This window comes from Anomalospiza imberbis, chromosome 5, assembly GCF_031753505.1.
Source record: "Anomalospiza imberbis isolate Cuckoo-Finch-1a 21T00152 chromosome 5, ASM3175350v1, whole genome shotgun sequence".
In the NCBI taxonomy this organism is placed as follows: Eukaryota; Metazoa; Chordata; class Aves; order Passeriformes; family Viduidae; genus Anomalospiza; species Anomalospiza imberbis.
This window is the reverse complement of record NC_089685.1, coordinates 69155376-69181339: the sequence shown is the minus strand read 5'-3', so window position 1 is coordinate 69181339 and position 25964 is coordinate 69155376. Positions and strand designations below refer to the sequence as shown.

Sequence of the window (25964 nt, the reverse complement as noted above, 5' to 3'; positions counted from 1 at the left end):
TGTTCTGCAATCACTCAGCGTTCTCCCCTGTCTCTGTTCTGTATCCAGAGAGCTAAATTATGATGATAACTTTTAAGCAATGCCACACAAGGAAAGAGTTTCCTCTTAGTGCAAGGCACACAAGGGATTGATAAAAGATACAAGGGTTTTGATCTCTAGTTTACCAGCTAGAATTAATGAAAAAAAAATTTTGATCTCTGAATTTTTTTGATCTCTATATTAGGTTTTATTTTTAAGGTTCTTTTTTTTATTATCTGTAGTTTACCGGATAGAACAAATGAAATTCAACCAGAAAGAAGCTGGGAAGGGCATGCATGACATGTTGCCATCCCACCTGAACTGATACAGCTTCTCAGGGACTTTTGGGCAGCCCTGGTGTGTGAAGATTTTAAGATGTTGAGATCTCATAAGGCAGATGTGCATTTCAGAGGAGAAGCTATACTTACACACACTCGAAGGAGTATATATAAGGCATTTATTCACATAACATCTGCTCTCCTTACCTAACTCTCTGCAGATCCAATTTTTATATTAACTCCAGGTGAGCTCTAGAAGAATTACAGACTATGCTTTGCATTTGCATCTCGTGGCACACTGATAACTTGCAGGTAAAGCTGGGACAGAGGGGACCTCTGGCAGGCTACAGTGAAACAAAACAATCCTAGAAAAATCTAAGCAATGCCCTGAGTAGAAAAGGTATTCCAACTTAGGTTAAAAAAAAAATAAAACTATGTGTAGAAACTCTGTTCCGCCCCAAATATTTAATCAAGATCTGAATTATTTTCTGCGCAGTGGAGGCGACAGATGCAGGCAGGGAAGGTCACGTGCTACCAGAGGGCACTCAGGGCGTTACCTTGGTTGCTGTCCACATCCATGGTCTGGCCGGTTGGATCCTGTGAGCTCCCGTTTCCCATGGGTTTTGGGGGCTGGCCGGCGGCAGAGGCGGCGTGAGCCAGCTGGGGAAAGGGCCCGGGGAGGTGCGGCGGGGGCGGCTGGCGAGGGTGGTAAGGCACACCCGGCGGGCACACGCGGGAGGACAGCTGCTGCATGGCGATCATCTCCGGGCTGTCCAGCATGGAGTCCCCGCCCTGGCACCCTCTTTGAACCTGAGGTGGTCCCCCAAAGAGAGCGGCCGGAGGCTGCGGCATCCTCTGACCGGTGGCTTTGCCAGGCGGTCGGATGTACCCTGAGGGAGGCACCCCGTGAGGTAGGAAATTTGATTGCTCGCTCCACTGGCTGGGAGGCAGCGGCGGCCTCATGGCCCGGGGGTCCATCATATGACCCAGGACCCGGGGCTGGAGCGAGGGCCCCGGCCCCATGGGCGCCTTCTCCTCCGGCCCCACGGCAGCCTGGCCAGCGGGGCCGTGGCTGCCGTTCCACAGGGCTGGATGTGCGCGGTTCAGGTACTTGTAGGGCCGGTACATGTGTCCTGGGGGCACCTCCGAGCCCTCGGGCGGCTTCACCGGGGGCCCGTTGTGCCGTGGTGGGAGGAAGCCCTGCTGGAACTGAGCCGGTGGGTAGATGGCGTCGGGTGGGGGGCCGCCCACGCGCCCCAGCTGCAGGGAGCCCAGCCGGGGGCCCAGCCCGGCCACGTGGGCAGGCGCCGCGCACGCCTGCTTCTCCGGAGTGCCCAGCCGCTGCCCGCGGTGCTCGCTCAGTCCCACGGCCGGCTGAGGAGAGAGAGGGGGGTCTCAGTGACAGCCACGGTGCCTGCGGGGCCTGGGGTGCCGCATCCCTTTGGCAGGAGGGGCTTACCTGCATGGCAAAGTGCTGGTGCTGCTGGACCGGGTCTCCGGGATGGGGCTCGGGCACTCGCGGAGCGCCGTACAGTTTTGTGGGATCGGATCCGCGCAAAGGGCCAAAGGCTCCTGGCACCGCTGGTCTCTGAGGGATGGGGAGGGGTGCAGGGGGGAGAAATAAAACAGTCTGTGAAGTGCATAACAGCAGCAGAAATACTGCAGGTGAGGGGAAGCCAAGGCTGGAGTAACCACACAAATAAGCAGCCGGACTGTTTTGGAGGTACTGCGGAAAAAGCTGTACTCTCTTCTATCAGGTGACACAGCCTTATCAAAGCCACTCTATCACACCTCAGCCACTCACCCCTGAACTAAAGGCTGCAATACACTCACTTGCCACCCAATACTGGGGAGCAAGAAAGAAGACTGGAGGGGGCAGTGGTTTGCTTTAAGAAGAGGAATGGACCACAAGAGCGTGGAAGCAGGAAGACAACAGAGAATGTGCTGGATTTCCTTCAAAACATTCAATGCCTCCAGCTCTCCTACCACCTCCCACTATCTGCAGCACAAGAATCACTCTAAAAATTTTGTTTGATCTCTAGCTTAAAGGGCAACGGATAGCCTAGATCTCAGGAGAACAGCAGATACATCACACCACAAGCCATCGCTGGTTAAAATGGAAAAGGCAGTGAAGGATTGGTGAGGAACAGCCCAGAGGGAGGCAGAACAGAGGTGGCATTCAGAGAAGAAACGCTGGGCTAAAGATAGGTCATTGCTGCAGTCCAGGGTGGCCTTTGTTTGATTTAGTTTACTGCTTTTATAAATACTCAAGCACGAAATGCAGTAGTACACAGATGGCACGAAGTTACCAGGCATCTGTAAACAATTGAGACAAAAGAAGACCAGATTGTTGAGCTTCATAAACTAGGGGATAAGGGAAGAAATGTTACAGCTTTCCATGCACACTGGGGTTAATCTCCAAGGAGAGAAGAGAATCTGGGGAATCAGTTTGTGCAAGTCTACACTGGGACATGCCAGCCATGGGAACTATTAGGAGATTGCCCCTACCTAACGTGGCAAAGACTTAAATTTCACCAGTTTAAATCTAAGGGCTGAAAGGTTTCACTTGGAGGAACCATAGCCCTGACCCTTTATCTCTGGGAAAAGGTTCCTGACATGCACTAAGGATTTCATGGTAGGAAGTTTCATTCCCCCTTACCTCCCTCTCTCCCTCCCTTGTCCTGATGGGCAAAGGACAGCAGGAACTGCTCCTTACCATCTGTCCAGGATGTGGCACAGGGCTGGGCATGCCGCCGTACTGCAGGGAGCGGGGGAAGCCTCGCCCGTTTGAAGGGCCCACTTCTCGAGCAGCCTGCATTGGGTTGCCACTTGGGTCATCTACAGAGGACGAGGAGAAGGAGGAGGAAGAGGAAGAGGAGGAAGAAGCAGGAGCCCTGGAAGTAGCTCGATATGGTGGAGGTTTTCCTCCATTTTCCAGGCGTTGCTGTCTCTTTCCAGGCCCATCTGGGTCTCGTGATCGAGTCCAGACACTGCCTGTGCTGGAGCGGCCGGTCCGCCGGCTTCTCTTCTCTCTTCTCCCGTCCTCTCTGATCCAAAACTCCTCATCTGTGTCTCCCTCTTCCCCAGGGAAGTGCTTCATCATTGCTCGGTGGAAACACCTCTCCAAGTTGTAAGCCATCTTTGTATATTCTGCAGTCAAAAACCCTCAAGAACATCAGAGCCTTGTAGAGAGAAGCAATTAAGCAATTATGCAACATCAGATAAATCATCTCCCCTCTGCCAAGTTTCTCCAAGGAAGACTTTTGTTTCTAACTAGTTGGCTTTGGTTCCTAAACTCCATAAGCAACACAGCATCAGTTCTGTTCAGTAACCCCACCAGAGGACAGGCACACAGGCATGACAAAGTACCACTGGCAGCAGGGCCTGCAGAGTCAGCATTAACTCAGTGTTCCAGCCTAGTGCCAAGAATTACATTAGGAGAGCACCACCTCTGCTCACAGAGATGTGTGACCTGCACAGTTAGCCAGCAGGAGTGCTGAGAGAAGAAATGTGAACTTCCAGCGATGCTATTTGATTACTTTCAGAGGCTTTTCTTGGACTACTTCAGATCTCTGCTGTGGGCCACAAGACAGAGGAAAATCAGCAAACACATTTATCTGTGTAGTTTCCAAAGCACTTGCTGACCCTGACACTAAAGCTATTGCCAACACCAGTGTCCCCACTGCATCATTTCTACGGGACAGTTCTGCTGAGATGAGCTTTTGCTTTTTGTTGAGTGGATAGGAAGGAAAAGACACGTGAGAGTCGTTGGTAACAAGGCCTTAAAACAAGTGACTTTCCAGTTGTTTCCACTAAACTAACCCTGAAGTTCCTTGAGGAACAGAGCTCTCCCAGTGGCGGTGCAGGTATGCTTTTACTTGCAGCCAACAGCAGCAAGCTGATTTGTTCTTAATGTTGCTCTCCCTTTCTCACCAGGTGTTGCTGGTGAGACAGTCTGCAGTGATGACCCACCATATGGGAACTGATTTCTTATCTAAGCAATACACAGAATTTTAATTGGCATGGCAATTGAAGCCAGGATTTCCCATTTGCACACTCATGTTGTTCCTTCAATAGCCAAGGAACCTAAAATCTACATTTTCCATCCGAAGGACAGGCATGGTTCACTCCTCACTTTCCTGTGGTACTCAACAAACACTGGGAGTTAACCAGACTCCGATGTTTTTCAAAGTCTGTATTAGTTAGTATGAGAAAAAGGGGCACACAGGCACACATAAACACATGAAGGAATGAGCTCAGAAAGAAACAGACTCTCCTCTCTTTGTGTGTTCTGCCTTCACCATCTACCAGCATGGCAGTCCTTAGTATGCCGTGCCCCAGTTCAGCATGACCAAACTGTGCTAAAAGCCTCACTAAAACCCAATGCAGGTCTCAGTAACTATTACCATTTTATCTGGTCTCCCAAAAATATTTTGAAAGAGAAGAATCACAAATCAAGTACTGGTGAGGAGGAAGAGGGCACTGCTTGCTTTGGCTGAGCACTGCAAATAGACAAATTTAGCATCTTACTGCTCTTACCACTGCCTTCACCGTTGTACTTAAGACAGTTCCTGAACATGGTCTTCATATCACCCACAAATTCATCCTTGGTGCAGTACTGACCTCCATTCAACTTCTTCTCCATGCTAGAGATATCCATGGGAGCCTGGAATACAACCAAACCTCCCTTCAGTTACAGAAAGCATAGTGGGGCTTACAAAGCTAGAGCTCAGAGAGGACATGGGCAGCAGAGGATGCTCTCCAGAGAGGCAGCCATCCTCCTTTGGTTTTCTTGACTTGTAAGGCTAGAAGGGACTGCCAGAATCATGGAGATCGACTGTGAGAGTAATACAGCCCATCAAACTTCAAAACACTTCCAAAAGGCTGCATCCCAGTCAATGAAGTGCATCAGTCGAAATGGCTGGGCCACTTTCCATACCTTAATGATCTGATAGTAGTTGGGAGCATACGATTCATCAACGGGCTCCAAGAAGGGCCAAGAGTCCTTGTGAGCCTTCACCACATCTAGAACTGGCAGTAGCAAGAGAAAGGTGCATGGTTACACTCACACACAGGGAGAAGTATTTCACTTTGAGAAAGCTGGGGTGGGACTAACCTTTGTACATGGCTGTGAACTCATCGTCCAGTTCAAAGCTGTAATGGGAAGCACCACAGTGAATATGCAGACTGAGGATAGACCAGACATGCTCTGTACTTCATCTTCTCTTCCACCCATGCAGTGCCATAATGCTGGCCAATAGGCCTCCTCACAAACACTCCTCTCATATGGACCAAACCCACGTGTTTCTCAGCTTACTCCTCTCACTGTTCTCCAGCCTCACTTCTCCCTCTGCATTCCTGTGAATGATCACACTCCTCTCCTTGCCATACTTACTCTGCTTCAAGACACTTGTGTGCTGCAATGCCCCATTGTGTACTCACATGTCCTTGGTCCTTCGCTCTTCCCTGGCAGGGGAACTGGGATCCAAGTGGGAAAGCTCGGGGGGGAGCTCCTTCCCCTGTGCCAGCAGCCAGGCCCGCTCTTCACGAAGCTTCCTCCTCCTGGCCCGTTCTGCAGTGGAAAGAGATGAAAAAACATTCAGCACACTTTGCCCACATTTTGCAGGGAAACAGAAGGTGCCCCTGAGCTCTCAAGAGCTCCAGTGAATCTTGTCCTTTCAGCAAAAGCAGCAACAGCACAGGAGCAGGTGAGGTGAGAATACAGTGCACCATCAACACGCCTCATCGTCCTCCCTTGGTTACAATTGCCAATTTTGAAGCACCACTGTGACACAAGTGCTGCCTTAAGCAACTTCCAGAAGTGGTGTGGCACAAAGAGGGAAGTTCAACACCCAGCCCTAGGCACAGCTCAGCACTGTGGAAAGAGCTGGCTCATTGTTATCTTCCTTTAGGGACTTCATCTGAGGCAGGTGAACTTGAGGCAGCTGCCTTTGCACAGAATGGGATGAAGAGCGGTGCTGAGGGAGAGAAGTTCTACCAGCTGAGTAGCAATGAGTAACTGGGGTCATTATTATCCTCCATGGCTGGCTTTGAGAAGATTGCTCAGGTAGGTCTTCATGGCCAGCAGCCAGAGTGAGCAAGTTGCCACACACGAGGGCCACTGGGACAGCTTTTGTTTAAAGAAGTGAGACACAGGAAGAAGCAATGCTGGTAATATAACCTGTGGTTTGCAACCAGACAGCTGGCTAACAGATTGCTTCATAATAGAAAGTTTATGAGCTCTTATGAACCTCATTTCCTTTTTCTTATAGGAAATCTGAATTCATTTGACTTGTGAAACACCTGCGGTTGGACCAACCTTCTGTAGGAGCAGAATTCTGTGAAAGTAATGTTCAGGGAGAGATGTCACAGGAACGTCCATGTCAGAGAACACCCAGAGTGAAAGAAAGATGAGGGAGACTTGGCTAACACCCTCTAGCAGAGGCTCTGCCTTTGAAAAATGCAAACTACTGAAGAGATACCAGCTCTGGTGGAGAAATATTTATTAAAATCCTACTCTGACAGTTAAGAATAAATCTGGGATGGAGGTTGAGAGTACAAGAAAAGTAGGAATAGCTATGAGGTGAGTGTTTGTAGGAACATTCATTGGCAGATATGTCAAAGACTGGTAAAAGAAAGTCCAAATTTCTTGTTAAAACACTCAGGGTAGCACTGAAGTTGGGATTATAGTACTTGCATCTAAGGTGTCCTACAGAAACTAAGAGAATTGCATGACCAGAAGTCCAACATCCAATTTCAGGTAACAGAGAATATATGAGTCTGTCCAAGCACTATTCAGAATTCACGCTTCTTTCATAAAATTTGCAATCCTTAGATGGCATTGCAATGGATGCCTAAGTGAGAAAGCTGAGGATAACATGAAGTGATTGTTTGGGCAGCAAATGGAAAATCTTGTGACAGCAGCAGCCAAGAGGTAAAGATGGTGTAGATTTTAGAAATCCACCAGCATCTGCCAAGGATCTAGCCTGGTAAACTGACAGGAATCAAGGAGTGCTACCCTGGTTGCAGATCTCAGCTAGGATTATTAGCAGGAGCCTCTACCACAGCTAGTGATTAACAAAGTGTGTCCAAGGTCACTGGCAGAGCTCATTCTCATACTGTTGGCCTGGGTCGAGTCCTACCCAGCAGCTTTCAAAATCTAAATAATGCCCTAAAAAGTACCTCAACCAGCTAGAAAGTCATCTGTGAGAGAGATTATGTTGAAGCAGCACCTGGAAAGGGAACTGGGCAACTCTAACCTGATATTGTGGTAGAAATCTAGAAATCTGCTTTAACTTATAAATTCAGGAGAGTACAGATGGGCCCAGCAGGAAACTTGCTACCTGGGGGTTGTGTTGGAGTTGGGGGAAGTGTAATCTCGGGCTGGAAACAGGAATGTGATGTTAGAACAGGAATACCATCCAAAACTGGGAAGAAGGTGAAATTCATCACAGAGAACATATTTCCCATCTCCCCTCTACAGAAGGCCATATAAAATTAATATTACATTCCAAACAGACTGAAAATTAGAAGAAAATCTTTGTTACCCTAAAATTTCTGTTGTCAGATGTCCAGTTTTAACAAGTCTGAACCAAGTAAAACAAATGACATAATTTTCAAATAATTTCCCCTCCATCATGAGAACTGTCATGACAGCAAATGCTAATGGTGGGTGTTCTTGGCACTAAGGAAAGATCATTAAGAAGCCAGTTTTACCTGGAGAGCTGCTGGTTCTAGGCATAAAAAATATTGTAGTGATTTAACTGAGCAAGTCAACCTTTGCAAACATCTTTAGCACCAGCTTAAAAGAAGACTTCTCTTGACTAAGCCTAAATGGACTAGAAAAGAGTTTAAGCTAAGTGAAAGAAACTGCACAAAACAAAATTAAAGCACTTGTGCCAATAAAAGCAAGAATGTATGCTAACTTGGCTTAAAAGAGGCTACTGCTCAACCTCACGCCAGGGTCTTTGCATGGCTCTGGTGCCTTTGAATCCAGTGATGTAATGATTGCATTTACCCAGAAAAGGAAGTGGCTTATACCAAAACAAAATCATTTTACAGGAACATTTATCTTTGCAGCTCTTGTGGAACTTCAAGACTAATATTGTCTATAAAGATGAAGCATTAAACCACAGAGAATATGCAATTTGCCAAGGGAAACATATCTGTGGCAGATATTGAAGCTGGATGAGTCTCAATTTAAAGCACCTGATTAGCTAGGACTAGCAGCCAGGAATACACAAAGGCCAAGGAAGTAATTGGTTTTTTTAATGGTTAGAAAGGTAAGCAGGTAAAATAAGCTATTCTTAGATAATATCTGGCCTCCCACCAAACATCTGGCAGCAAACTGTTTCATTTTGGAAAATTTACAAGGTTTGCACGAGCTTAATATTTTTTTTTTCCTTTTCTGATTCTTTATCCACTTCGGGACTCATGATACTGATATTGCCCCACATTGCCACAGTTTTCTGAGGATGTTCAGCCTTTCTGTAGAACTACAACAGCCCAGCCTGTCACTGTGGCTAAAGCAGCAGCTAAGGGAAGCCCCCGTAAGGGAGGCCAGCAGAAAGAAGGTGGTCAGAAATGAGCTTGCTCTGACCCCCACACCTACATGTACTGGCTGACTGCCTGCTGTCCGTGCCTTGATCTGATGTATTCAACACAACGTGGCTGTTTGTTCCAGAACAGCTTAAAGCAACATTTAATTCATAGCCACAAACATTTTAGACTAACACCTGAAATTGCCACCTCTGGTGCTCTATGCAGCCCGGTCCCTTCATCTTTAGTTCTCCTGTTGGTAAGGCCAGCAGCAATATAAAAATATTACTCTTGCCACTCCCATGTTATCCCATTCCCTTTCTCCTCAAAAGGAATTCCTTCATCATGCATTGGGCCAAAAGAACCAAATGCTATCTCAGTGAGAGCAAAGCAAGCTAATCCTACACACACGGAAATCACGAGACGGCAAGTGGGGAGACAGAACCGAGAAACAACATGAATAGCAGGAGAAAAAATTTGACAGCCAGGGCAAGGAAGAAAATTAGCACGATTTGAAGAAGACAACACATTCTAAAGGTGCCCTAGGGAACAGCCGCCAACACTGAGAGGACGGACAAAGGAAAAGAAACTACAGTCAGACCAATTTATCAGAGGCAAGTGCAAGAAAAGATTCTCATTAGCAAGTCTGGCAGGGGAGGAATGCAAATGGCAGACTTTAGTTCAAGACCTCAGTCTTGACTTTGGAAACTTCCACTCCTGCTCCACACTGGCTGCACGTTACCTTCCACTGCTTTGACCTTCTCCTCCATCTCCCTCTTCCTCTCCTCCTTTAGCAGCTGTTCCTGCTCCCTCTTCTGCACTGCTATAAGGATCTGGCGCTCCTCCTCTTCCTCTCTGCGCCTCTGCTTCTCCACTGAGCTCAGCACATTCGGGTTTACCTGTAACAGAATGATGCACCAAAAACTGTAAAGGGGTGGCTCATTGAAAGCCCAGCAGAGGCAGGTTTACTTTGAGGAGGCATTAAAGCACACCTACAATAAATGACTGGGAGGAAAGAAAAGGGAAAAAAAAAAAGGATTTGTATGTATGATTTCCTAGATGAAAAGCAACATGGAGAGGGAAGTTATTTGCCAAGCAATGAAATCCTACTGATACAAGGACAATGGAAGGAGAGGCGATGGGTTAGACAAGCTGCCATTCTGTCAGGGATGCACCGTGCACATTTCTCTTCCCTTCTGGGCAAAAGATTCAGGCTGTTGACACCCTTACACAACACCTCTACCTCTTCCAGCTAGCAGAGCTCTGACTGTAAGTGTGAGAAGGACTACTTTGCCAAACCTGTCTCTGCTGCAAAACACAGAATACTTCAATAGGAAAAGCGTCTGGTACAGCCTTGCATCAAGGTATCATTAGGAATGTTTTCCTTTCCTGTTCAAAATTTCTGTGCGCTAATCTCCCCTGAACTGGCTCTCATTTGTTTGTTTGGACATTTTTCCTGCTGGGTCCCAAAACCAGTTCTCTCATTCAAGGACACCTGGCCCTTTATTGCCCCGCTTTCTCACCTCCCCACTGCCAGCAGGCTGCAAGGCTGCGATTGATCCTACTTAAGACTGCAGGCTTCCCAGACCAGGGACTGCCTGCTCCTATTTCTCCAGTAAAGTATAAGGTATGTATATGGAAGTGTGGAACTATCTTTATTAACTTAATTTAGTTCTAAGACAAATATATCTATCAGTCATCCACCAGCCACTCCTACCCCTGTGACCAAGATATGTGCGCCTTATCAGCAGGGAGTATCCACCAGAAAAGAACAATGTACATACAGTTTGCTCCAACTTCATTTTCAGGGAATAACCAGCAACCACCACTTAGGCAGAAGGCATTTCCTGAGGATTAGCAATCAGCCGGGGTCCACTGGCTGCTGCTCAGACCATCCACTTCTCCAGGCCCATTATTAATCCCCAGGGAAAAAAAAATAATTCTGGCACCATGATTACTATTTTGTCCTCCTTCCCCTACACAGCCCTGTGCCGCCCTACAAACTCCCACTCCAGTTTTCTGTAGATGAGCACCATGCATCATCATCAGCAGAAACAATGCATTAAGAGAATTATGCTTCAACCACCAACAGTAACAGAGAAGTGTCCAAGAAAGGTTCATGAGACTCTTGACAAAATTAGGACCATATCCTGCATTTAGGGGCAGACTGGGCAATAAAAGCCACCTATTCTGTGCTGATTCTTTAAGGTGAAACCCAGAGCTTCATCTCACCATGACAGAACGAACATTTTCTTTTCCATTTTATATCTCTATCAAAATGTTATCACTTCACTCGTCTATCCCTCTTCTAGGGAAATCATTCTGTGAGTTCAGGTGTCTTGAGATTAGCCAGCTTCTCCTCACAATCAGTTTGAAGTTTGTTTGTCAACCCCTCATTCCATCCAATTATTCCTAGTTATGCTCTTCTGGGTGAACATAAATTCTCCTTTTCTTCAGTCACATTCCAGCCTATACCTTATGGACTTCCTCAGACACACAACACTCCCACATTTTTACAGTTAGATTATATGTATTCTTATAAAGCAATCCTTTCAGTTCCTTGGAATGATTATTCCAGTTGTCTCTCAGACCTTTCCTCCCTGATCAATATCCAAACACCAAAATGCTCAGGACTGTGCTATGACAGGACAACAGGTGAAGAACCTAGAGAATTGGGTTCTACATTTCCACTTTTGATTCTTTTTATATCCCTTTCTCAAAAGCTCTGCCATCTGAATTGCTACTCATGAGCTGCAAACAACTTCCTTTCAGACCTGATCCTGACCACTGCCAGTTTTCCTCTGACTTTCTTGATAAATCTTTAAATTGCGACAGGACCCAAAAGAGTCAGGTTCTGCAGAAAAGAGAAAGAGGTGAGCAGGAACCAGCCACCAAACTTGGTATGCCAAGATATTTTAATGAGGATGCGACCATCAGCCTTTATATTCTCAAACCAGTAGACGTAAGCCAGCCTGGCGTGTTAGGATTTCTTTGATTGCTGGTACACAGGTGAGACCTTCCCTTTCCCTGGATTAATACAACTTCCACCATTCATGCCCTATGGAAACACAATATCCAAGCTGCACTGCTTGCACCAGGACCTTTCCAAGCCTGCAGGGCACACTCAGCACCCTACGCTTTAGTGGATCCACAGCATGCTCCAGAGCAACACACCACAAATACGACCTCAACCAAGCACTTTTAAACAAAGGAGAGGGTGTCATCCTACCAGATCTAGAAAGCAAAGAAAAGGGAAAAGCAGAAAGCACCAACACAGTGTAGCAAGCCCCAAGGACTGCAGCAGACACCCACAATTGCACTTTCTTCCTGCAGCACTTGCAGGGCAGCAACAGTGCTGCATGGGCTCTTTGAGACACTTCAGACACAGAAATAACCTGATTTTCAGAGGCACCTCTGCCTGGTGTCCCACCTAAGTCCATTGGGGACGAATGTGCTCAACTCAGGGTTAAAAAAATAGACAAACATGAACCAGTAAACTCCTACTGGATTGGTGGAAGCAGACGCTTATTGGAACGACAAAAGCAAGAACCAAGCACAAGTTAAACTTCCTTCCTGACCACGGAGGTGGCAAAAGGATGCTTCTCCAGCTTCCTCCCCACTCAGAGGATAAATACCACAGCGACCAAGGCATCACTGCCTCCTTCCCTCCGGCAGAGAGCACTCCAGGACACAACATCGCTGCTGTCCCCTGGCCCTGGGACTCTGAAAGAGCCAAACTTCTGCCTTTAGCTCTGCTCTCCAGACAGTGGGTATCAGACTTCAGGGGCAGAAGGCCAGAAGGTGCGGGTGCCCTGAGTGCCCTGGCCCCTCATCCGCCAAACCTTCCCCACTGCTCAGGTTTCCGCAGCGCTCTCCTAATGAGGGTGCTGCTCAGGAGGCTCTTAATGAGGAGCTAATCTGAACCACCTGTTGAGAAATCCCCTGCAGGATCAGGAGCCCATGGAGCAGTTACATCTCCAACTCAAGCAGCAGCCAGGAGAAAGAGGTCACCTGCACCGGCTTGAGGTTTTCTCCCCCCGGCTCGCTGTCTGCCCACCCTGGCTTGAGGAACAAGCCATCAGACATGCTGGCACCTTCCCTGGCTGCCCCATGGCAGGGATGGCTGCCCCATCCTGCTGGGGAGCAGCGTGAGCATCACCACTCTGGCTCTGGCTGGCTCCCTGTGTCCCAGCACAGGGGGTGCCAGGAGGGCCCCCTGCTCGCTGGAAATGTTTCACTGGCCCACAGGCGGCAATTAACAGCCCTCTGCCGCTGCAGACCTGGAGCACCTGCGGTACTGATTAGCATCCTTCAGGCTCCATGTGTTTCCCACTCCCCTCCTCCTCTGGGATTTCTGCTGCCTGTGAACAAACATGTGTCCCTGTGCTTCCTGCATGGTGGGCTTTGCAGAGAGAAATTCTGGCCCTAAACTGACCATCGCTGGGGTCTTATTTTCCTCTCGGCACACTTTTATCTGCAGCATGATGAGAGGCTCTTCCTTCCTTTTATTCATCTGTTTCTAAGTAATTACATTTATTGCATGGGGACCTGTACCTTCTCTTTTGTTTTGGGGGAACCCCTGACTCTATTCCCTGCAGGCTAATTTCCCAGGGTTTGACAAAACACCAGGTAACTATGTTTCCATTACATCTACAGTGAGAGATTATGCCCCAACCTGATAGAATTGAGACAATTTTTCCCTCCGAAGCTAATCTGGTGTTGTCTGACCGACTGCTTTGGGTAGCAGTTGCCAGTTCAAAGATCCCCCATCTCCACGGCCCCGTGTCCCCGCCTGTGTCGGCATGACTGTTAGGGGCTGTGTGGTGAACTGGATCGGAAAACTGATCTATGTTAAAAATAACCTGACCAAAGAAAAAGGTTATATTTAACTCCAGTCATTTTCCTGGGTCTGGTTCACTGCACAGACCCTCAAGCAGCAGCAGTGCTGTTGCACTGATGGGGTAGAGAGGAGATGAGGGTGAGGAGGCACAGAAAGCGCCGTTTGAGCCCACAAGGCTGCAGTTTGATAAGCATTTCTTTAAGGAGCCTAAATTGTGACTTCCATTTCCAGCAGACCCCCTCCTAGCTCAGCTCCATACTGCGTCAGTCATTCTCTCCCTCAACGCTATCTACACCCTCATGTGTTTGCAGCCTCACGTTTCCCCCTTGGCTGAATTTCTGTCATTTCCCTTTGTAAGCCGGTTCTTCTAGCCCTCTCATCCTTCTTCAACTTTTCTTTGAACTGCCTCGATGTGCCAGCACTTTCATTGAAGTGGAATTCCCCAGACTGAGCGCAGATTTCCATATGCAGCCGCAGCGGGGTCTGCGGCGAGGCCGGTTACCTCTGCGATCCAGAGGGCAGCACCTCCCTGCTCGCCATAGAAACCCCGGGTGTCAGCCTGCCTTTGACGGGCATTACCACCCATCTCTCTTTCAGCACAGGCACTTTCAAGCGGCTCCTTCCCACTGAATGGCGATGCGATGCTGCGGTTTATTCCTCCCCCAGGAGGCATCTGCTCTCGCCTCCCTCCGTCGTCCTCCCCCTCGCACCCCCCCTCACCTCCTGCTTGATTGGTTTGATGGGCTGATGGTCAGACATCCACCTGGGAGAAAACTCTGTCCGCTGCAGACGCTTCTCCTGAAACAGGGTTGAGAATTGAGGGAAGGAAAAAGAGAGTGGAGGAAATTAAGGCACATCGGTGACACTGGCAGGAGAAACTCTGAGGGCTAGAAGTGACCATGAAATCCCTATTAGCTTTACAAGGGTAGCAAACAAGCAAACTGAACTCAATCCAAGAACATCACGCTGACTGCAGAGCCTGTTTTACAAAGCCATCTAGCCGAAGGATCCCTTTCCAGATCTGTCCCACCTGGAAACATTCAGCTGACGGACAACACCCTTCAGAGTTCTGGGGCTCTGACGTACCAGCTCAAAGCAGTCTTAGCTAGGACAGCTAAGCAGCCAGTGCCCCTTCAGCAGAGCCAGCAGAGGAACGGCAGTAAAAGTGGAATCACAGGCAGTTTGCATAGAAAAGCCAGGCTGTAAATCGAAGCAGTTCAAAAGCACAGAGATCCCCTGCTAGCAGGAAAGGGCCACAGAACATGGCTGAAGACAGTAACCCCTTCAGCCGCCCTACCTACGCTGCCGTGCAAGAACCAGATCCTTGAGCATCGACTCCAGCACTGCCACTGCATGGGGGAGAGTCTTCCCCCATGCACAAGCTCAGCAGCCCCAACATCCATGACACTTGCAGGCTGTAGGTGCAGGGAGCAGCACGGGCTGACAGGCTGCTTGGATTTAGCTCTCCTTCACTCAGCAAGCATCCATGCTCTTGGAAGTGGTCAAAGAGAGGTAAACAGGATGTCATGTCTCCTCACCTTCTGTGCAATCATGTTGCAGATCTCCGGCAGGAAATCTTCACTCAAGAGTTTGTAGAGCTGCCTCTCTCTAAGGGAAGTCCTCTCTCTGAAGCTCTCTGTGACCTGCCTCCACTCCTCTTCCGTCTGGCACAGCAACCACCATGTCCCACGGCCAGGCCCTTGGGACCCTTCAAAAACATGAAAGGATGTTATCTCCACAGCAGTTATGACTAGCAGCTCCTCTCAATCCCTTCTCTTCTCTCCTCAGGGCTCAGGAAGAGCAAAAGACACTGGCAATGACCACTGTTATGGAAAACATTCCATTTGCTACAGACCCAAAGCTCTCTTCCTGCACCAGAAGCACTGCTACCTCTGAGAGTGATGCCAAGATAGAGAGGAAGTACACAGGTGAAGAAATAATGGTGCCACGTGGCAACACACAGGTAGTGTGACATCTCTGTAGCAAGTTCACATTCCAGTTATTGCAGACTGGAGAAAAGAATTCAAATTGTTTTTTGTAATGCCGGCTGTCAGCCAGAGCAGGACATGGGGAACTGCAAATGTCTGATTTGGTCTGGCAGCAGAATAAAGTCATCAAAAAATAATGTAATTTGAAATAAGCTTAAAAAAAAAAAAAAAAAAAAAGTACTGCAAATCATTTCTGCAGGGAAACAAATCCCCCTGCTCCCTGCAAGTGAAATATTTTGTTTGCAGGCACTTGAAAGAGCAGAAGAGGAAGCGAAGGACAAGGTTCATCAGGCTGCCAGATGAGGGGGAAGTTCCAAAAGTTCACATCCCATCCCTGCTCCATCCAGAGTGGGATTGAAGCAGATCACCCACTGCTCTGAAGCATGTCCCAACCACCAAGACACTTTGAGAGCTGTTCCACCTTGTGTGAAACATTTGAATATTAATTGTGAAGGAAGGGCTCTCTTGCATTGTGGTCGGAACACCCACCTGGGAATAGGGAATGTGGTTCCTGCTCCACAAATGTTTACACAGAGCAGGGAAGCCTCATGGGTTGCAACTTGTATGCTTTTGCCCCAGGATGCTCTCTGAGCAGAAAAAGGTTGTTGCCCTTCTTTTTTTCTTTTTTTTTTTTTTTTTTTTCCCAGTGGGGAAAGTTTTGGATCAAACACCTTCAGGCTGAGGGGTTCCCAGCTCCCTCCAGACTTTTCTAGGGCTAACCACTAGCTCCCAGAAAGAAAGCAATGGTTATCAGCATCACTGGCAGATGTCAGGCACCTTCTGACCACATTTTCAAGCAAACTAACAATGAGAAACAAAAAGAAGTAAAAAAGCTGAACCTGACTCTGGGCCCTTTGTGGATCTGAGCTGCGAGTGGCTCTGACATGCAAGCTGTCAGGTCATCCTAGAAAGGCTGGAAAGCTGCAGGCTCCCTCCAGGACCTGCCCTCTGCCAGGTGCCTGGGGTGCAGTGGCAGTGGCACAGAGTTTCAGCTCTGTGAATGCACTGGGGACAGGTAACCGAGACAGCAGAGGTCCAGCCATGTGCTGGTTCTGCCGCTCTGGCTACGCAAAGCCGTCCATCCCTCGCCCACCCGCAGCAGGGAGCTTACCTGCATCCTGCCCCCAAAGCCTGCATCCTTGTTTCTCATTCCCTTGCCAGCTGCCCATGGACAACTCATTTCAATAGCAAACAGGGCCAAGGCACTGCTTTGTGCCAGCAGAAGATTACTCTGCAGCTGAAGTGACACAATTTGCTGGAAGACAATGATCTGATAAAACCCTCAGCGCCTCACGCGCATCGCTCCGGCTCTGCCGCCCGGCTCCGGAGAAGCCGGAGTGGCCGCCAGGAAATCTGAAGACAAAGGGCAAATGGAAGGAGGCACGGGAAAGACAATGCCACCCTTGCCTTTTATTGTGAGGCAACAGGCAGGCCGAGTCCCTGGGTTTTGTGGAAGGCAGTGGATACACATGTATGACAAATGAGTCCCAGCTCCCTTGAACTCACTTTCACATCATGTTGCTAACTCGCTTTTTGCCTCGTTAACCCTTAGCTGGGTACCCCCAAGACATCGTTTACCACTCTCAGCCACCCAATGGCCACGAGGAAGGAAAAGTGAGAGGATCAAAAAGGTTCTTCCTTCCCTATCTTAGCATCACTGACTCCACTCTCTTCCCCACCTGAAAAAACACACCTGCTAACAAGAGGGGTGTGTTTTTACCTTACTCCTAGGAGACTGAGCACCATTCATAGCCTGCTCTTTTAGGTGAGCCCTTGAATTCCAGTGTATCCCAGCAGGTTAGGTTTCTTCATCCCAAACTCAGCCATGACAAAATAGGAAGCCTGCAGGTGCCCAGGCTCCAAAATGCCAGGCACTCTGTAACACAAACCCTTCCTTCCAAACTTGGCCCCTAGCACCAGCAGAAAGACTCTCCTGAGAAAGGCTGGGCTGTCTCTCAGGCATCTCTCTGGGTTTTGATAATTTAAGAGCCTTATTAGCGGGTGGTATCAACCCTAATACTGCAAAATCTCTTTACCATTTCTTATCCGAGTCTCGTGGATAAGCAAGCTTTCTTCTGCCTTCTCCCTACCAAAAAAGAAAGAGAAGGAGTGATACAATAAGGACATCACATCACCGAAATGCAGCTGTTTCCGAGGAGAAGAGTAGGGAACACCGCAATTATCCAGTGCAGAGCAAAACCATGAAAAGAACACTGCAGAACACACGTTTGATATGTATTTTTGAAGATATATTTATCATAGCTTCGTAAAGTTATTATAAGTGAAGGGTGCAGGGTGAAGTTTGGCAAGTACAGTATCTCAGTTCTTAAGGGAAGCATCCCAAACTCTATATGGACTCAAGTGGCCAGGATTTCTGGCTTCAAGCCACAAAATAAAAGTATTCTTTATCAGGAGCAAATTCCCTAGCACCGCATGGTGGAACTGCATTTGAAGTGAGGTGGTTGGAAGAGTGATGCCCACCGTTTCACAAACTTCCAGCTCAGTCAGAATTTGCTTTGGAGAGTAATCAAAGCATCCACCAAGTCTGAGCTTGCTTCACTTCTGAATTGCATTGAAATTATGGCTGCATGGTATATACATAATTACTGGGGGAACCCCAGAAATACATTATACTTCCCTCTGGGAATGTATGTATTTTATGTCTGTTGCAGGAAATACCCTTCCGTACCTCAGCAAATTTTCCTCCAGTAGTTTTTTCCGCTTTGGAGGTCGCCCTCGTCTCTTGCCCGTTTTCCCAGGAACATTTGGGGTGTTCGTCTGCCCCCCACATCCCCTGAAAAATGGCAAAACCACCATGAAAGATCTGTCGAGCAAGGGAACCGAGGCTGGCAGGATGGGAGAAGGGCACTGAAATCGGAACAGCTGCTAGGATCCCAACCAAAGGAGGGATTAAATCAGAGCAGCAACAGGACAGGGAGGGGAGAGGAGGGATTCCCACTGGCTGGGAGCCTGATCTGGGAGCCGCCGGCACGGCACGGAACGGTGCGGGGCAGACGGGCAGGAATGCGGTGGGGCAGGCAGCATCGCTCCCACAGCAGGCTCTGCCGGTGCCACAAAGGCTGCAGGCTGCCTGCGACACAATGCATGGCGCGGGGCAGCCCCCAGTCTGCTTGGCAACTCCGGTCGCGCTCCCCCCGGCACAACAGCAGTCAGGCGGAGCCCCCTCCAGCCGGGCTGGCTGGGCCGTGCCCCCCTCGCCCCTGCACCCAGACACGGGAGGGGGTGTGTGCGTGGGCCGTTACCTGTCTGGAGCCAGCTCTCCGTTGGTTTTGCCCTGCACCGGGTCCTCCTTGTACATCCGCGTGCCGTAGAAGTACCAGTACAGGGCACCGCTGCTGTCCTCGCCCAGCGGCTCCACGCGGAGGCTGTCGGCGTCCAAGCCCTGCGCCCGCCGGGAGCCCCCCGCCAGACGGTGACAAGTTGAAAAGCGGCCACATTGTCACACAAAACATGATGACACCCCTCCGTAAACACCTCCCTCCCTCCTTCCCTCCCACCATGCCACAGCAGCAGTACAGCTGCTCCTCCCGGCCAAGCTGGGAAAATGTTACTCCAGGGGGAAGATGACGTTCTCTCTCTGTCCAGGGAGGGATTTAGATTGGCATCTCTAATTTGAATGGCCTCTCTCGTTTTAAGATTTCATCTCTGGTGCTCCTGACAGGGAAGGTCTAATTAGTGCTGGCGACAGTCACCAGTCACGCACAGCCCTGAGAAGCTCCCTCCCCCCATCCCCTGCTCTACCCTCCCCCAGCTCCCCCAGTATACTTCACCCCCATCCTTTCATCCCACAGCATCCCTCAGCAAGGCAGCAGTCTCTGCTCTCACAGCCCTGCCATTACCATTAAAGCATCTCCAAATTCACTCTTTGCAGAAAGAGTAGCCAATGAAGCCAACTTCCTTAGTGACTCCCATGTTCTAAATACATCCACACGGGACAAGGGCCCAAGTTCTGAGCAAGGCAGAGGAGGTCAAAGGGAACTGCTGACCCATTGTGACCCCTTCTCGTCCCAGGAAGATTCTGATCTGGCCCAGCTTCTGTGGCCACATGGTTTCCCTCATCCCTGCTGCCCAAAGCACCTTGAGGAGGTCGAAGACATCATCTGCATCGAGGCGGTAGTCACAGAGGCGGTGCAGGATCTCCACCCGCGTGCGCAGGGGCAGCTCCTGGAAAGTGCACTCCCGCAAAGGGTTGGGCTTCCCTTCCTCCAGCTCCCAGCGGTAGTTGATGATGTCCTCCAGGTAGCTGTGAAACGTCTGGGATCTAACCAAGGAAGGAAAAAAATCTCACACACTTACTGTAGTTTGCCATGTCCAGAAACACCTGGTGCACCAAGCAACTGCAACCAACACAATGCAGAGACAGAGAGCACCTGGAGGAAAACTGTCGGCTATGGCTGGGTGCAGCTCTGTCATCCACATTCCCAAAACACAGCAATCTCATTGCAACATCACGGGATGCCATGTTATACACAGACAGCTTTTTGTACACACACTATTTTTTCTTTCTAAGCAGAATGAGCCAAACATGGTAGCAACTCATCTCCTTTCTACCCCAATGGCCTTGTGCTGGTATCAACCACCACCCTTAACTAAAATGGGGTGCAACAAAATTTATGAGTCTGGTCCCCTTCCAACTCTTCTCATTTGATGTGGAGACCATTTTCTTCAGATTTCCCTTTGCCCTTCACATCTGTCATTGCCAAGCCCTGCTCCTCTCCACTTCTAAAGAAGTTTTTCATGCCCTGGTTCAGTGAATCGAGACCTTGCATCGCTGATTGCTTCCTCCCCACTTTGCTGCTGTATGCTTCCCATACTCCTGTCGTGGTCCCTGACCTCCTCTCTCTCCATCCCCACGGGTGCTGCCACTTTCTGCCTGTTCCTCCATTGGTGGCTCTGGCAGGACGTCTGCACAGCCCACCTCACACACGTGGCGTGGACGCTGCCACACAGAAGGCTCATCCCCAACAGGAGCGCGCCTCCCAGAAAGGAGTCAGTACAGAGGACTCCCCGCTCTTTACTCTCTCAGATCATCAAGCTGAACACTTGAGCTCTTCATAAACATTACTATTAAAATGATCTTTCCAATTTTCTATCTGGGTCACATTAAGTCCTACTTTCACTGCCAGCAGTTCATCATAAAACCCAAGGAAGCAGATATTTCTTACCTTCATCTAGCACTGAGAGTGAATGTCCCCATATGACATGTTTAAGACCATTGATGGAGCTTAAGGCTAAAAGAACTCCTGTCTATATTTCAGCCAGCCTTAAGCCTTTACTCTGAATGCTCAAAATTTCAGGGGAAGGAATTTCAGTAAAAGGGGCCATGTTCCTAAATAGAAAACTTTCTGAAGATGTGTCCATATGACTTGAGTCCTGAGAGTTGCCAGGCTTGCTCAGCCTGCTCGAGTTGTGTACCCTGAACACAGCAAAAGGGGACCCCCCCATGCCCCAGCCACTCTTGCACACACGGGAAGTCCATATGCCAGCAAGAACACCACTGGGTACACATTCCCACCAGCTCTCAAAAAGGCAGCTCCACTTGATAGGTTTTTGGCACAAGCAGATTACTCTATATGATTAATGGAACAGCGCCAGCACTACAGAATTGCATTTCCCTGAGAAATTGCTAACTTCTACAAAAGCTATTATATTTTAACAAAGAGGTGGAGGAGTGTGATCCAGCTGAAGAAAGATCATTAAAAGTCAACAAGAAGTTAGCTATTAGACAGGGGTCTTCACCAATTTGATAAAGACCAGACTTCTTTGCAAGGACCATGACTGGACAGTGACCGTGAGAATGAAGGAACAGATGCCTCAAACCATGTCCACCTGGCAGCATTTCCCTTCCTCCTTGAGTAGAGAGAAGTACAGATCACCCTGCAGATCACTCCTCACCAGCCTGCTTCTTTCTGACGTCGAATGCAAGCTGACCTCCCAGAGATATTGCTCTCACCACACCACTGTTACCAGCCCTCTGCTCGTTTTTAACAGCAGATGCTTGAGTGTACCTGGACCGAGAGCCCTCTGCAACCTGGAGTTTGCTCCATCTGCATGACACAAGCAAAGCATCAGTGTTCCCAAGTATTGTTGTTTCACTAATATCAGCAATCAGACAAATATAACTTGGAACAGCCCCCTGTGCTGACAAAGTTCAGTCACAAAGGGAGGACTGACATTTTATGAAATGCCTCAGAACTGCCTCAAGTAGTAATTTTAGGGTGAAAACTACAGCAAACATCCTTTTTAAAGGTGAGATATTCAGCACACAGTACACCCACCTGAAGTAGCTGAGCATTCCTGCATTGTCTTTCTCAAATACCCCAAGACCTAGCTTCCGTAAAGACTTAGATTTGGGAAAGGGGGCAATAACAGATTCCTGTTACAGACTTTTTAAGAGTGCTATCTGATAATGAATCATAAATGTCAGATATTTACAGAAGCCATTAGAATAAAACAAAAAAAAAAAAAGAAAAAAGAAAAAAGAAGAAAGATGAAGAAAGACAGAAAGACAGAAAGGCAGCTTTGATTGTCTACCCAGAACAGAAATAGTGACTAGAACACCTTTTCCTGAAAGCAGTAAAGCATCACTTGCATTTGGATGCTTAGTCCAGAATCAGAAGACAAATGATTGAAAGCTCTCAGACAGCATTCAAGTTTCAGCCCCGGAAGTTCAGTTCTTCAACTCTGCCAGCGCTCAAGGCAGAAGATTATTTCACCAAATCTGATACAGAGGTTCTAGCTATTTCCAAAAAAATGGACTGAAAAAGCAGTTTCCCTAGGATCCTGAATACGTAGTGGATGAAAAGGATTGACAGGAAGAAACGGCAAAAATAAAAGGGTTCTATCTACTCCTATTTTTTTTCTACCAAAAAAAAAGCAGGCATGGATCAGACAGATACTTTTACCACTTGCATGAGTTCACTTATCTTGCTCTATCACTTTGGCTGCTCTCAAAGAAAACTGATCCAGGAAGCCGTTTAATTCCAGAAGATCATTTGAAATCTTTGCCTATGTAACTCTCCTTCCCCCTAGGGATTGGCTCTGTTGATTTAAGCAATTTGGTTTCAGTTTGACTTTCACATAAGTGGCTAACACTAGAAATTTCCGCTGTCCACCTGGTGTTCAGTGCATTACAAGCTCTGTTCTTAAGAGTACTTTTGAGTTCCTACCCCCATCAATTTTCAAAGACAGCTACTGTGCATTTGTCGCTTTAAATAAGGATAGAAATAAGAACCAGAGATGGGAAACAGATGTCTCAAGGCATTCCCAATCACTCTCAATCTTACCTAATTTATATTTTCCCTCTTAATAGGAACCGACCCCTTTTCTCCAGACAAATGTATGGTGCTCATCTTCACCCTGTCTGCCACACCTACAGTTAGTTTCACTTATCCCATCTCTTATATTTCCCTTTGAAAAAGTTTCTGAAACAGCTCTCTTGGTTTGGAAAAGAAAATCTGCAGGGAGGACAGCAATCTATGAGAACCCTGCCCTTGGGGTTCTTCCCTGCTCAAAGCAGAAATGCCCAGGAATAACTGTTTAGAATTACCAGTGAAATTAAAACCAAAGAATCAGAGAGCCTGGATCCAGGAATGGAATTACCTGGATACAGTCCATTAAATACCCTTCTTTCAAGCTTCGGCAGTAGGACACCAATACACTTGAAAGCCCTACAGAGTGTCTGCTGCAGCTGAGAACCTCCAAAAATTCTTTTGTCAGTGGGAAGAAGGCAGGAAGGAAATCACTGAGCTGAAGTATGAGAAGAGATGTATCTCCTCTCCAGAGGATCTCAGCATCACTGAGATGTGCAAAAACACTCAGCAACTGGAGGCAGTGTTAGGTCAGTCGTGTCCTTTTCTCTACAAACTGGAGCATTCCCAAGGAGGTTGAACTGGTACGTGGGCACATTCTGTCTCAGGGCATGTATCCAAAGGAAGACCAACCCTCTACCGAAAGTAAATTGGGAGCCTTAGTAACAATTTACAAGGAAAGTGTGAGACCGTGGGCCACGACTCTCACCTCCTCTCAGCCACTTCCTGATGTATAGCACAGGCAGCTTCCACACAGCTCAGTAACCAAGGAAAAGTACTACAGAAACCAGCTATAACAGATCAGAAAAGGTACCTCGAAGAACTCTGCAACTCTAAAACTTCTCCCATGCCAACTTGACTAGCACCATTAATATTTCATAAAACTGAGAAAAACTTTCACTCACTTGTCAAAACATCCCTTGCAATTGCCCCCCAGTGTGCAAAGCAATTTGGATAGCTGTAGTGGGGCAGTGGTGGAATGGTACATGCATTTCTATGTGGTACATCCCACATGGATGCAGGTGATTTTTCAAGAGCCCAGTGCGATTCTTAGTCTTATCCCAGGCTACACTCTGAAACCACAGGGTTGTTGTCAGAGGTCCCTATCTTTTGTTGCAAAGATTAGAAAGGAGGTCGAATTGCAACTGTGGTTGAAAGTTTTAATCGTATGTTGCATTTACAAAGAGAAATCTGGGGCACAGGGAAGGACACGACCTAGCACATCTGTGTCAAAGGGGAGGAACAGCATCAGGCAATCCACAAGAGTACCACCGAGGCTGCAGCTCAAGTTGCCTGTGATCTTTAGTAGCAGCTGCAAAAAAATCAGGGCATAAAGAAGATGGAGCAAGTTGAGGGAGGGGCTCCTCTCCAACATGGGTATCAGCGCCCAGAGCAGCCAGAGAAATGATCCACCCCTGACAGCTCAGCGCCGCAGCCCGGCCATCTGCTGCCCGGCTGCCTCCCAAAGAGGGAGGCTTCTCTGTGCTCCACGAGAGGGGAGCTGAGGACTCCTCCCCCCGCCTGGCAATCCCAGTGTTTTCCCTGCTCAAAGGAGAGGCACCCTTCCCATCGCCCAGGCTTTGAACGCGTGGGGTCGTGCTCTGCTGTCAGAGAAAAGAAGCTTGGCCACTGCGCTCCTCACCGTGCCCGGCTTCCTGGAGGGGCTCCTTTGGAGACCTCAGGAAGAGAGGGTGAGAATTTCACAGAGCTGATGGGATAGATGGAAAAATTTGGTTGGAGCTTCTGGTGTGCACGCTTGGCAGGGAACAGCTGCACCTAGAGACCCCAGCCCCACAGGGACCCTGTATGAACAAACTCAATGTGAAATTCCTTCTGAGCAAATTGGGGCTGGAATTATGTGTACAGACACACAATTCTTGTTTTTTTTAATCCTCATGCCCAAAGGAAGCGGAGTCACTTGTGCTTTTAGTTTTAAAGACTCCAAAGTAAATCAAATCTTGGCTGGAAAACTGTAAACAAAATCAAGCCAAACAAACAAAGCTAAACCAAACACTGATTCAGTAAGAGAGTCCCCGTGTCAATCTGTGCTTCCTGCAGGCAGCATGCCATGGCCCAAGTGTGGAATTACTGTCACAGCACATTGCCCTATCTGGTCTACTGCTGCCAATTTTTTTACAAGCCCTCCCCCCACACACATCTCTTTAAAAAAAACCCTAAAACCCACCCCTCACAAAATCTCTGGTCCTATGGGAGCAAATATTGGATTAAAGGAAACATTAGGGTAAGGAGTTGAAATGTCGGAGACAAAAAATTACCAACGATGTTTGGACATTGCTGGCACACACAAATAAGCCTTCTGAAAGTTTAGATGCCAAATAATTGCCTGGACCCACTAGCTAGAATATCTATCATGTTGACAGTGTTTTAAGTCTCTTGTTTCATTTAATTTACAAAATGCAATAGAAGAGTAAATACTGGCATGCTCTTGAGCTAAAACTGCTGGGAAAAAGGCAAGGCTGACCTGCATCTAATCCCAGACAGTATATTGTTCTTGAGATTAACACCAAGAACCCTGACAAAACCAGAGGATGACAGGGAGCAGGAACAACCTCTTCCAACTCCTGTCCAAGAGCTGTATGTGGGGGGAACATGGAAAACAAGACTGGGAGAGCTCAGCCTTTCTACCAAAGATCATTTAAACATAAATGCAATTACTCTTGAAGTTCCTATTACAGAGTTAGCCACTAAGGGAAATAACAGAGGTGGTACTTCTGTCCAGTAAAGGCTTTAAAAGCTGAAAAAGACTCGAATGCATTCAGACACTGAGCACAAGCGTGGATTTTAGGAAGTTCTCAGTGCTAAATGAAAAAAGACTTCTTGGGCATCTAATTCACAGCACACAAGAGAACTGGCTTTGGCTCTGTGATCTCTCTAGTTAAAGAAAAAAAAAACACCAAAAAAACAACAACAACAAAAATCTAGGTCTTACCAGAACAGACGTTTTTTAATG

At 48.0% G+C, this 25964-nt stretch overlaps 1 protein-coding gene and 1 long non-coding RNA gene across 5 annotated transcripts in view; one reads left to right on the top strand and one right to left on the bottom strand.

Moving 5' to 3' along the window:
- Positions 1–25964, bottom strand: part of CECR2 (CECR2 histone acetyl-lysine reader) — a 100576-nt gene that overhangs the window by 11158 nt on the left and 63454 nt on the right. For 2 of the 4 annotated variants that reach the window (XR_010999528.1, XM_068191839.1), the window contains exons 3-16: positions 19761–19944; positions 18926–19065; positions 18352–18456; positions 17699–17748; positions 15213–15382; positions 14395–14472; positions 9577–9733; positions 5739–5868; positions 5413–5450; positions 5236–5327; positions 4836–4962; positions 3013–3446; positions 1756–1884; positions 854–1670 (exon numbers count right to left, since the gene is read on the bottom strand). Coding sequence is in view for 3 of the 4 variants with exons in the window: in XM_068191839.1 (XP_068047940.1) it covers positions 854–1670; positions 1756–1884; positions 3013–3446; positions 4836–4962; positions 5236–5327; positions 5413–5450; positions 5739–5868; positions 9577–9733; positions 14395–14472; positions 15213–15382; positions 17699–17748; positions 18352–18456; positions 18926–19065; positions 19761–19944 (2651 nt within the window). In the remaining variant the exon portion in view is untranslated. Of the gene's footprint in view, positions 1–853; positions 1671–1755; positions 1885–3012; positions 3447–4835; positions 4963–5235; positions 5328–5412; positions 5451–5738; positions 5869–9576; positions 9734–12324; positions 13581–14394; positions 14473–15212; positions 15383–17698; positions 17749–18351; positions 18457–18925; positions 19066–19760; positions 19945–25964 lie in introns of those variants that run through there. The other 2 variants (XM_068191840.1, XM_068191841.1) reach the window with 2 other exon arrangements.
- Positions 1074–16696, top strand: LOC137474848 (uncharacterized). Its single transcript, XR_010999529.1, has 3 exons — positions 1074–1207; positions 6569–6879; positions 15463–16696. It is a non-coding gene; the product is annotated as an uncharacterized lncRNA (long non-coding RNA).